Consider the following 13,661-nt stretch of genomic DNA (forward strand, 5'->3'; position numbering starts at 1 on the left):
TAAGGAGATTAAGGTTTAAATATGATTTATTAATATATTATGAGAATAATATATTAAAGGAGAAATCATATTGTTTAATTAATATTAGTCAAGAATTAATTAAGAATTAATTTTGTGGCTAAAAGAGATTAATTAAATATAGGGGACTGGACTGCAATTATTAGATAATTGAGTTATTGGGCTAAGGAATGCTATAGGAATAAGGGGTGAACGAAATTATGATGGAAGCCCATCATATTTTCGTCCATAGCCTTGTCCAGAAGGTTCCATGGGCTGCTTAGAGTTTAAGCTGTCCATTAGGGTTTTGACTGAAACCCTAGCAGCCCACACTAGTATATAAAGGACCCCTTAGGCCCCAAAAACGTGGACAACACTTCCATTAGGGTTTCCAGCCGTTTTTGGTGCCTCTTTTTCTTCTCCTCTTCATCCAAGTTGCATATGGTGTTTGTGACTCCATTAGAGGTACTACACTTGTGGTACTTGCTTTCAAGAGCTAAGGAAATTCAAGGAACAAGTTGTTATTGCTATATAACAACAAAAGGTATGTATTATAGTTTTATATATGAATTTCGAAAATTATAGTAGCATGCCAGGTTTCTTTTTGTGTTCATAAAGTTGTATAACTAATAGTGAAAACATAGATCCAATACTAGGGTTGCATGCACACATAGGATTGTTTGTATTAAACCCAACAGTTCAGGCACCCCAGATATGTCTGATAATATGCTTATGCTACATTATATGTGATAGTAATAGTAGGGGGTGAAATATTCCCTGAGGTTCGGTTGTTAGGACCGAAGGGTAGTCAGCACTCCAGAATGGCTTGACATGGGTAGGTCGGCACCCCCGAATGGCCGTACGGGTAGGTCGGCACCCCAGAAATGCATGGCAGTATGTATGTTATATGATTGTATGGTATGTGGTACGATGGGGGGACTCACTAAGCTTGATGCTTACAGTTTTCAGTTTTGGTTTCAGGAACCTCTTCAACGTAGGGGAAGGAGCCGGCGCGGTAGTGGCACATCATACACACACACTTTGGATTTCTGCATTATGAGATGTTCTGGAATTGTACTCTGACATTACTATTATTTTCTTGTTTTGGGTTTTCAGACACGTAATATGTTTTATGAAATGATATGATTGGATGATGTTTTGCTATAAGTATTTTACAAACCACTTATTTTCTTGTTTTGGGTTTTCAGACACGTAATATGTTTTATGAAATGATATGATTGGATGATGTTTTGCTATAAGTATTTTACAAACCACTTATTTTAATTGAAAATTTTGGGCGTGTAAATTGGTTTGTTACAACACATATCCATAATAACAAAATCCAGGATCCTCCGAAATATAACTCAGTATCATGTGTACTATCTAGCCGATGCCTTCTCGTGATCCTAAGAAGTACTTGAAACACATAACATAGAACACAGTAAGCATAGAACTTAGTGAGTTCCCCAAAATACCACGTACATCTCTAATAAGATCCTCCACTCAATGTATCTCAGTGGAGACCCTCCGTCCCACAAATCGGGTGGACCCTCCGGTCCTAACTCAACAAAGCATAACATAATCACAAAGCATAATGCATAATATGTCACATAGCTCAGTGTAAGCACATATAAACAACATATACACTGAATAACATAACAACATAAGCTTGGCAGTTATAGCGGTCCAAAATCAAATATCGGTCAAGGGACGATATTTGATTTTGGACCGCTATAACTGCTAAGCTTATGTTGACTGCGATATTTGAGATATAGGTTATCGCGGGGAGATATAAGTGGGATATCGGTATTTCTATATCATGCATTATATATGTGTATATAAACGTAATACATATATAATAGTAATATCAAAAGCCAAAACTCAAAAGTGTCAATGTTTCAAGCATAATCATATGTAAGCCATGGAATCTTCCTCCAAGAAAATCAAATAAGGCTTCCAATTATTTTATAAAGATCTTCCACATCAACTCTAATATTATCATCTTCATCATCATCATCATCATCACCAATTACGAATTAAGTACTTAACATAACAAGATGATCAAACTTGTAGAAATTAGCAAGTTAACACTCCAGTATTTAATAATTAACACAACAATAGGATCAGTTAAGACTTAAAACCATGAGTCTATGAATTAAAACTAACAATTAAGTACTTAACATAACAACAGGTTCATATAAGTTAAAGACCATAAGACTCAATACAATGATTTAATACTGACGGAAGTAAGTAAAATTTCTTAACCGATATCCCACCTGGAAATCACCTGGAAATATCGGTGAATATCGGTTAAATATCAGTAAATATCACTAATTTTTGCGGTTCCGATATTTTGGACTGATATTTGACACCGATATTTTGAAAGTTACCGATAACCGATATCCCACCTGGAAATCACGTGGAAATCACCGAGATTAACTACATAGAACATAAGTCACAAAGACAGTATGCACAATAATGCATATCACATTATAACAAATGAGACCCTCCGGTCAATAATGAGGACCCTCTAGTCCCATGGCTCAGGTTGAACCCTCTGGTCTAGTGTCTCTAAAAAGACCCTCCAGTCACACAGTAACTACTACTCAGATATGTATAGTGAGAAGACTCACCTCGAAAGAAAGCAAACAATTATCCTCAGACTCAAATCTCGAACTAGACACTGCCTAACCCATAGGGTAAATATCTCACATAAATACTCGATTCTTGACTCTAAGTAAACCAAAGGTTATTCTTCCTCTTTCTAACCTTGAAGTGGGTAAAAGACCATTTTACCCCTCCATGGTCTCCATTACTCATGTTTGACTAAACCCCAAAGTCACAAAAGTCAACTCAAGACAACAGACCATGTTTGACTTGACTCACCGAGTGCACCCATGTGACTTGTCGAGTCCACTTGTTTCCTTAGAAGTCTCGTGAAGGTCCAGCTTAGCTCATCGAGTTAATCCCCAACTCGCCACGTTATCGTATGGTCAAGCTCATCGGGACAAACCCTAACTGACTCGTCGAGTCGGCTCATTGACTCGGCGAGTCCATTCAGACTCATTTCTCATCCAGAAGATTTCAAGGTAGAAAACCTTCCCAAACTCTAGATCTACATTCTCAAGGCTCGATTATCACGTAAATTCACGAGCTTTATATCCATGCATGTGTAACATCCGGATTCCCAGGTATATTATTTATTCATTTAATTTTTGGAGTTTGTGGAGGAACTCGGCGAGTTGGTGCCAAGACTCGCCGAGTAGGGACGCGGATGTTCATTCTATTTCATGACCGGACTCGGTGAGTCCACGCTGTTTAGTGAAGCCCTAATTTCCAGGGCTTGGGACCTATTTAAAGGCCCTTATAGCTATCCATTCTGGATACTACCCCCCGAGAGAGAGTCTCAGATCGTTTGAGAAGCAAGGAGTGACCATTGTTGATCTTTGTGGTGTCATTTAGTAAGAAGAAGGAGGTTATAGCCAAGGGAAAGAAAAGGAGGTTGCTATTCTAAGGACTAAAAGCTAAGATCATTCATTTGAGGTATTATTTCGACTCTTCTTCTATTTTGGGAAGGATATGTGGTTTTAGGGTTTCTTGTACCCTTGACTAAGTTGTTTTGAGGTCCAAATAGTACCTTCTAGAGATAAGGCTTTGTACCTGGACCCATAGAGGTCCAGAGAGCCTTATTCTTCAAGCTTTATGAAGAACAATGGAGGTCATGACCTTGGGTTAAGGTATTTGGGACAAACTCACCATTTGATGCCTATTGGTTGAGTTATAAGCATCAAGATTCAGACTTTACGTGACATTTATGCTTGGGAAGGCCAAATCTATGGATTATGGGCACATATCTGACCACAGGAGGTCAATAGAGTTTGTGCATGTCATGAACTCGCCGAGTTATTCTTGAGACTCGATGAGTAGGGTTAAGGTCCATGCAGATCACTCAGTGAAGTAGACTTGCCGAGTTGGGAGATAACTCAGTGATTCAGAAGGGGGTTAAAAGACTGGAGTTCAAGGCGGTACTCGCCGAGTTGTTCTTGAGACTCGGCGAGTTGAGTCGGGGTAGCCCCACGATTCATGCCAGGTGTGACTCGTCGAGCATAGGGTAGGACTTGACGTACCAAGTGGGACAGAGAGTTAGTGGACATGTGTGTACTCGCCGAGTCACCAGAGTACACTCGGTGAGTTGGGTCAAAGTTGACCGTTGACTTTTGTTGACTTTTAGGGTTTGGTCAACAATGGGGTCCTTGAGTCAAGAGGGGGCTAAAATAGTCTTTTACCCTTCTGAGGGTGACAACAGAGGGTCGAGTCTAGCCTCGAGTGTTATGTTTATGAGGGTATTTACTTTGTGTGACTAGGCGGAGGCTAGGCAATACTTCTACCGAGTCAGAGATTTACGAGACGTCTGAGGTGAGTCTTCTCCCTATGCCTTACCCGATGGGGTAATTATATGTGATCGAAGGGTCTTATATGTATGATGTATATGTGATGTAAGTTATATGTGATATGTTATGTGATATGAGCATGATGTGGGCCGGAAGGTCAAGATGATACGGACCGGAAGGTTAACTGAGTCTGGGATGGAAATCCCCTGAGACACTTGGATCGGAAGGTCCTATGGCCTGGAAAGGCATATGTGCTATATGTGGTATTTTGGGGAACTCACTAAGCATTTATGCTTACAGTGTTATGTGATATGTGTTTCAAGTACTAGCGATGATCGTGGGAAGGCGCTGGCATGACTCGTACACACGCATATTGGAGAATAAACATTTTGATCTTGGGGTTTTGTACTGACACAATGTTGATACAATGTTTTTATTTATGAATGCAAACTATATTTCATGGTTTTGCAAAAGTGAAAAATTGTTCAAATTTTTTTACGGTGCTACAGCATGGCACTTAGGGCTTGAAATGCCAAGAACATGCTCTATTAAGGGGTTTTCACTCAAAAGCTCTATTATGGATGAATAAAGCAGGGACCTTTGGACTCTAGGGACCTCACATGGTCCAGATTTGATTTCCAAATCTCTTTGTGGACTCAATACACTCAAAGTCCCAATATTAGATGGAAAAAGCCCCAAACTCCAATAATATGAGATCTACCCAACTAAAAATGAGAAAGGTATGAACTTTCTACCTTTCACAGAAGCTCTTGGATGAAACAAATATCAGATCTAACAACCACTTCTTGTTTTTTGTTTGAAATCCCTCTCTACCCTTCCAAAGATGCACCAAAACACTCAATATTAGCTCAACATTGTATCTCTTAGCTCAAAGACTGATTAGGGTTTCTCTCAGTGAAGGTAGACATTTAATGAGCCGCAAATGAGGCTATACGTGTCCTTAAAGAGGCCCCAAACCCAGAGATTTAGGGTTTAATCACTCAGCATCTACTCGGCGAGTTGACTCTGTGACTTGTCGAGTAGGTTACTAATCCAACGTGGCCAAACATGACTCTAATCGATGAGTTGGACTCACAACTCGTTGAGACACTCAATAAATCTCAAAATAAGCACATAATTAATATACATGGGAATCCAGATGTTACAACGCGTTTTGAGTAAAAAATTATAAAGCGGCATTCACAGAGGATGTACTATTTTAAAACAAGTGCCCTGCGTGTTTGTAATTTTTTTTTGTGGGACCATAATTTTAGGGCATGCAAAAATACGTGTCCTCTGTCCTTCAAAATTTGTAAGGATGACATTATATTTAGTGCACACAAAAAATGTGTATCGTAAATTAGTGAGTCTCACTGTTCGCGTGTAATTAAAGGGTATTTTTCTTGTAGTGTTCAGATGATCACGGAAGGTGAAGGTGTGATTGTACACACATTGGTAACTACCATAATTTGTGATTTCACGTTTATGACCATACTTAGATTTTGGAATGTAAACTTTTGGAACAAATGGTTTTTATGATATTACTAAACAAATGGTTCCTTTTATATGAAACTAAAATTGATTTTTTTTAATGAAAATTAGGGTGTTACAATTTTCCACTCTCCATCTTTAGAGAGACTTTACTACAGAAGCCCTAGTCTTCATGAAATGTTTTGAGCTTACTTTATCTTCTTGATTCACCTTTTGTCCATTTTTGAGCGTTCCTGGTACATGATTCAAAAAAGTAAATGCAAGGAAGCAAGAAGACTAAAGATTCCAACCTTCTATACACGTATGGACCTTTATAAGTATCAAATACCCTTGCTTTTTAAGGTTTCACCCATAGATATATGAGTGTGATGAGTTTTTAGAGATTTCTAGTGAGTTTTGGTCCCTTTGGTGTCTTTTCCGTGGAGTTTGGAGAACTCCAAAGCTTGGAGTTGGTTTTTGGGTCTAGATATGAGATTATGGTGCAGTAGAGAGTGCATGCAAGAGCTCTCTTTACTCCATGCTTGATGAAATGACCCTATTCGGTACTTTTATGATATAAGGTTTGAGTATTAGTTGGTATGTGGCTAGTGTATGGATAAATTTGGAAACTTTATCCCTTAAGGCATTGTTTGGAACTAGATATGAAAGCATTACCTTTATCTTAAATGGTTTAAGAGGTTTTTGAAATGGGTGCATATTAGCTAGGGCACGACACGTATGTCTAGGGGCGTGATGTGCTTTCTGTTTCATAAGATCATTTATTTTTTCTTATTCCCCGTGGCACGCATGTATGTTGGCGTAACACACATATTTGGTTTTTGGGGTTGTTCACGTTGACTTTGACCTTTGACTTCTTGACTAATTTGACTTTTGGTCTAATTGGTGGATTTATATTTGGTGTTTAGGCGGTTTATGAGACTGTTTCTTGTGGGATTGTGTATTTGGCTATGGTAGGATGTAAATGTACGATAGGTTTTTATTATGCAGGTTTGGTTGCTTGATTTTATGGTATGTGGATATGTTATATAGAGGGGTTGATGGTGGAACGACATGAGAGATGTGAGCCTAGATTACTCAGGGTTGATGGTAGATCAACACAATAACTGTGAGCTTAAATACCCACTATTGATGAATAGACTGGCACTAGAGCCATTTGTCACTAAATATATCGACACAAGCGCTGAGAGACTTGTTTGTATGCAGATTGACATAGGAGCCAAGAGACTTGTTTGTATGCAGATCAATACGTGATCCGAGAGACTTGTTTGTATGTGGATCAATACAAGAGTTGAGAGACTTGTCTGTATGCAGATTAAATGAAAGCCAAGAGACTTGTTTGTATACGGATTGACACAGGATCAGAGAGACTGGTTTATATGCATTGTATGTGTATTGTTATGTGTGGTATATTCTAAAATTCACTAATCTTTTTGCTTATAGTTGTTGATTCAATGTTTTCAATTGGTTATGCTATTAAGGGGGAGAGTCCAACTTGATTATACCGTATGCACATCGTTGATGATTTTATTATTTGGACTTTCGTTGTTTTATTATTTTGATACAATTTATGATTTGAATATATGGTTTTGGAACAAATTGATACTTGTGTTTTATGAGAAAACGGTTTTTGGATGTTTCACTTAGGTTTTGAGAAAGAAAATTTGGTTTGAAAATTTGGAACTTTGCAAAACATATTGAGATTGACATTCATTTTGTTCAGTATCAAGTTGAGTTAAGCCTTGTTCGTGTTCTCAACATGCCATTTAGTTCTTAATACATTAAAATATTCAATAGAGGTCTCCCCATACCTCTTATATGATTTCAAATTTAGTTTGAACTTCAGGAGTCTATTCTCGATAAAACTAAAAGAGTATGTTAGTTAATATGTAATTTATGTATTTCGTATGTATATAGTTAGTATGAAATAGCATTCAGCCCATGGCCTCGTCTGTACATATTTAGCACCTTGTAATAATTTATATTGAGTTATGAGAAAATACTTAACACAAATACTCGGTAGCCATTAATAAGGACTAAAGCAAAAACCGAAAAAACATCTTTGTCACCCAATTCCTTCATTTTTCACCAAACCCAATATCCAACCCGACTCTGAAATTGTTAATATGGAACAAATCTATTTATAAAAGGTTTCTAAAATATAAATCAAAACTATATGTTAGACATATTGTATGAATAGTATAGTATTTTTGATATTAAATGTGGTCCAAACTCCATACATATGGTGAGCCCACTTTGTATTTAGCCCATTAGTATTGTATTGTACTTAAATTTGATGGAATGCAATATCGGACGATTCTTATTTGTGCGATCATGTATTTTTGTATAAGTGTGGCCCAATGTATAGTACCCATTTTGTATTTAGCGTTTTAGTATTGTATTATTATACTTATATTTGGTGGAATGCAATATTGGAGGATTCATAAGAAAATACTTTGTCAACACTCTATATCCGAAAATGGAGAGCCTTCTATAAATAAGAATGACTTGAATTACTAGGAAAACTATATAAAACCAATTTCTTTTCTCTTTCTAGTATATCCACACCTATTTTGTATTTCAACCATAATGCTTTCATGACTTACCATTTATTTATCCGATTTTTGCTTTTGTACACTATACAAAATGGCCGTCTTATGGAGGACAACATAAACTCACAAAATTCTTCGCATTCACCGAATGAATAAGACACAGTGTTTGGGTCCAACACGACCCCATTACAATTGTACTATCTCTCGGATAATATGTGGACTTCAAATAAATTATAAATCAATAGCATCGCAACAAATGAACGTCAATAAATTATAAATCATACGCTCTTTAATATAATGTTTCTTATTGCATTCTTGTCACGTAATGCGTGGCCTGTGACACATGCCAAACAAGTTAGCGACAAGTGAAATTTCTTGCCATAGATTCCATTAGCATTTCTAGTATAAGTACATGAAACCATTCGAACAAATCAAATCCATTCTCTCAATATGGCTTCCTTCCATGTGGCCTTGTTACTACTAACTCTGCTCGGGGTACAACTCTCAGAAGCTACCCGTAGTCTATTCACTTCCACTAACGATGTCAATAGCACAAAATGGGCTGTTCTTGTAGCTGGTTCAAAGGGGTACTACAACTATCGTCACCAGGTTTGTGTTTAATTTCCTTAAGTTTTCATTTACTAGTTAACTTGTAAAAAACGAGACAATGTAATGAATGGTATTTATGATTTCAGGCGGATGTTTGTCATGCATATCAAATACTGAAAAAAGGTGGATTGAAAGATGAAAATATAATTGTGTTCATGTACGATGACATTGCGAGTAACATAATGAACCCAAGACCCGGTGTCATTATTAATAGTCCAAACGGCTCAGATGTTTACGCTGGTGTCCCAAAGGTACTAGCTCATTAATTATAACGTTGCAAAGTGTCGCAAAACTGTTATAACGACAATGTTTAATAATTCTGTCGTAAATTTGATACACTTTTGTAGGATTACACCGGAGGATACGTGACAGTGGCCAATTTTTATGCTGTGCTTCTGGGCAATGCTTCGGGATTAACAGGTGGAAGCGGGAAAGTTGTAGCGAGTAAACCTGGAGATAAGATCTTTGTTTTCTACTCTGATCATGGCTCCCCTGGACTTCTCGGTATGCGTTTACACAGTTTGCTTTTGTTCTTGATATTGATTGATTTGTTAATTATCAACATAATTCTCGGGTTATATAATTATATAGGTATGCCGAACTTGCCTCCCCTTTATGCGAATGATTTCATTGAGGTTTTGAAAACGAAGAACGCGAGTGGTACCTACGATGAGATGGTAATTACGATGCATTTTCTTCTTGATTTATGTCCGATCAATGATCTCGAGGAATAAATTAATCGTTTGGGTGTTGAAAATAGGTGATATATATTGAATCATGCGAAAGTGGAAGTATTTTCGAAGGTCTATTGTCCGACGATATGAATATTTATGTGACAACTGCATCAAATGCAAACGAAAGTAGTTGGGGCACATATTGTCCAGACATGACACCCCCTCCACCTCCAGAGTTCCATACATGTTTAGGTGATTTATACAGTATCTCATGGATGGAAAACAGGTACATTTTGATCATTCCGTGTAGCTTTAGCAATAGTTTAGCAATCACCATGCAAGGGTTTGATTAAGTCGTGGATATGGTTACTAACAATCTTGCGTTTGTGTTCTTTCAGTGATGTGGAAGATTTAAAGATTGAAACATTGGAACAACAATACTCGAAGGTTGGTATAAGTGTTGAATTTTCTTTGTTTATTTAACCTCAGTTGTCGTTCAAGTGTGTCAAGTAAGATACAAATATTCATGCATGACACATTTTATCGATGCAAAATTGATCAAGCGTAAGATGTTTGTAGGTAAAGATAAGGACTTTAAATAACAACTCAGAAGAGGGATCACATGTGATGCAATATGGTACACAAGGCATAAGTAGCCAGACTGTTTCGGTTTATCAAGGTTCTGGTTCTTGGAACTCCACCTCGAATACAATCCAATCTCTAGGCTCCATGGGTGTTGTCGACCAAAGAGCTGCAGATCTTTATTCAATGTGGAAAACGGTATATGTACACTTAAGGAAAAATTAATACACGACACTTGAACTTACGCATTTTCTAGTAAAGAATTGACATAATATCATATTCTACAGTATGAGAAATCAACAGGAGAACCACAACAGAAGATTGAACTACTCAAGGAAATCAAAGACATAACAACGCATAGGGCGCATTTGGACAGTAGTGTCGAAACGATCAAAGGCCAGTTAATTGGCGAAGAACACGGATCAGTGAGCAGACCTGAAGGATCTGTCCTTGTGGACGATTGGGAGTGTCTTAAATCGATGGTTACAAAGAAACTTGATATTTCCGTGTTCATTTTATCATCATTTTGGTAATTGTTTGTTGGTTATTAACTTTTAGAAAATTTGAATGATTCAGATTCGAACATTCGAGACACACTGCGGATCCTTGACAGAGTATGGCATGAAACATTCAAGAACATTTGCTAACATGTGTAACAATGGTGTTACGAAGGAAGCCATGGATGAAGCTTCAAAAGCAACATGTAGTTCGTTTAACATGGGGCAATGGAATCCTGCGACTGTTGGTTACAGTGCCTAATCGATAATGGAGGAATGGAATATAGAATAATGTCGACAACAAGCAATATGATTACATATCACATGGGGTGGTCATTCATGTCACATCTACGTACCTTAGATGTTTTGATTGTACCTTGGAAAAGCAAATGCTAGAAATAGTGAATTTTATGTGTTGGGATCAAAATGGGCACTACAAGAATTACGACATAGCGACTGAGATACCGTGTTACTAAAGTATAAATCACTTATATAACTTTTCTATTATATTACTGCCAAATGAAAAATAGTCACGAACACAGCCATCATTAAAATACTGTTCTAAACAAATTCTCAGTACTCCCTTGGTTTAAAAATTTAGTAACTGAATAATTTAAAAAACTATATATACATATATCAATGGTTTACCAATATAAACAAAAAAAAAGTAACTTTGTTTCAACTTTCAAGGGCATACAAAATGGGGATCAAAAAGAGTTTAATAGAATTAAATTGAATATGAGAGGTTCGAGACTTAATCTATATTGAAGCACATAATATATATATATATATATATATATATATATATATATATATATATATATATATATATATATATATATATATATATATATATATATATATATATATATGTGTGTGTGTGTATATATATATATATATATATATATATATATATATATATATATATATATATATATATATATATATATATATATATATATATATATATATCATACATACTTATAAACATATTATACTTAATTTATTAGTTTTAAAATGCTGTTGCATGTAAACCATTATCAGTTTAAAGTTATAATTTTGAACAGTTTGGACAAAATATTTAAATTGTTAATTTAAATATAATATTACAGTGTCAACTTAAATATAAATTTCAGTTCCACTAAAAAAACCAAATAATATTTTGTAATTAGTTAAAAGTGATAAGTTATAGTGATAAATACAAAAATTGTAATATCAGTTTAACTAAAATATTTCCTAAATATATTTATATAATCGTTAAAAATTTTCAAATAAGTAGTTTAAAATAACTTATAATAACAATAGTTAAAAATAACTCTATATAAATGATTATATTGTTACCTTTAAAATCAAAAAATAATGTTTGATGTTTTAAATAATTATAATAATAGAAATTAAAACATCAAACAAATAATTTTTAAAAAATTAGTTAAAAATAACAACTATAAATAATATTAAACCATATATAATATTTAATTTTATTGATGTGTAACTCGCGAGTAGAAGTCATTCAAACGATTGAGATTATGATGTTATAATAGATTTATATATTATCATATAATTCAAAACAATCAATATATTATATTAAATTAATATACAAATTATTATATCAAATTTAACAACAACGTTAGTGTTATATTTTAAAAAATATATATTTGTAAAGACTTCAACTATATAGATGTTTCTGCACATTACAATGTCAACTCAAATATAAATTTAAGTTCCATTTAAAAAAACTAAAAAATATTTTGTAAATAGTTAAAAGTGATAAATTGTAGTGATAAAAGCAAAAACTAAATTGTAATCTTAATTTAACTAAAATACTTCTTACATATATTTTTATAATCATTAAAAGTTTCTAAATAAGTAGCTTAAATTAACTTATAATAACAATAGTTAAAAACAACTCTATATAAATGATTATATTGTTAGCTTTAAAATAAAAAACAATGTTTGATGTTTTAAATAATTATAATGATAGAATTAAAACATTAAGCAAATAAATTTTAAAAAATTAATTAACAATAAAAACAACTATAAATAACATCAAATCATATATTATATTTAATTTTATTCATGTGTAACTCGCGGGTAGAAGTCATTCAAGCGATTGAGATTATGAAGTTATAATAAATGTATATATTATCATATAATTCCAAATGATCAATATATTATGTCAATTTAATATATACAAATTATTATATTAAATTTAACAACGACGTTATTGTTATATTTAAAAATTATATATTTATAAAAACTTCAATTATATATGTGTTTCTGCGCAACGCGCGGGCATTCGCCTAGTATGTGTATATATATATATATATATATATATATATATATATATATATATATATATATATATATATATATAATCAAGATCAAATAAGAAGAAAATTTTTGGTAGGAAGATAATAAGTTTTTTTTCTACATATTTTTTCGCGAACAAAAAAAAAATGATTCACAAAAAAAATATTTATCAAAAAAACATCTCGATGATTCATTTATACAATGATTTTGTTGTTATTCACTAAAATTAACATAAAAATGAATTTTTTTTTAATTTACTTAAAAATGAATCATAAAAATGTTTTTTTGAGAATTTTTTCTTATGAATCATCTTACAAATGAATCATCTAGTAATTCATTTATTTTGTTCGTTAAAAAAATATGTAGAAAAAAAACTTATTACCTTCCTACAAAAAAAAATTTATTACAGGATCTACATCATATATATATATATATATATATATATATATATATATATATATATATATATATATATATATATATATATATATATATATATATATATATATATATATTCACTTCTACTTGGAACTTCATTTAAATATCAATTTAAATCTCGAG

General features: G+C 33.8%; 1 protein-coding gene across 1 annotated transcript; it reads left to right on the forward strand.

The window, feature by feature from the left end:
* The first annotated feature begins 8,840 nt into the window (after positions 1-8,840).
* On the forward strand, positions 8,841-11,201 carry LOC145000346 (vacuolar-processing enzyme-like). The gene is made up of 9 exons (XM_078959553.1): positions 8,841-9,037; positions 9,124-9,288; positions 9,385-9,541; positions 9,629-9,714; positions 9,798-9,997; positions 10,110-10,158; positions 10,291-10,491; positions 10,581-10,775; positions 10,870-11,201. The coding sequence occupies exons 1-9, from the start codon at positions 8,879-8,881 to the stop codon at positions 11,050-11,052; spliced, it is 1,395 nt and encodes a 464-aa protein (XP_078815679.1). The 5' UTR covers positions 8,841-8,878; the 3' UTR covers positions 11,053-11,201.
* Positions 11,202-13,661: the final 2,460 nt, after the last annotated feature.

This window comes from Lactuca saligna, chromosome 6, assembly GCF_052625555.1.
Source record: "Lactuca saligna cultivar CGN05327 chromosome 6, ASM5262555v1, whole genome shotgun sequence".
NCBI classification, from domain to species: domain Eukaryota; kingdom Viridiplantae; phylum Streptophyta; class Magnoliopsida; order Asterales; family Asteraceae; genus Lactuca; species Lactuca saligna.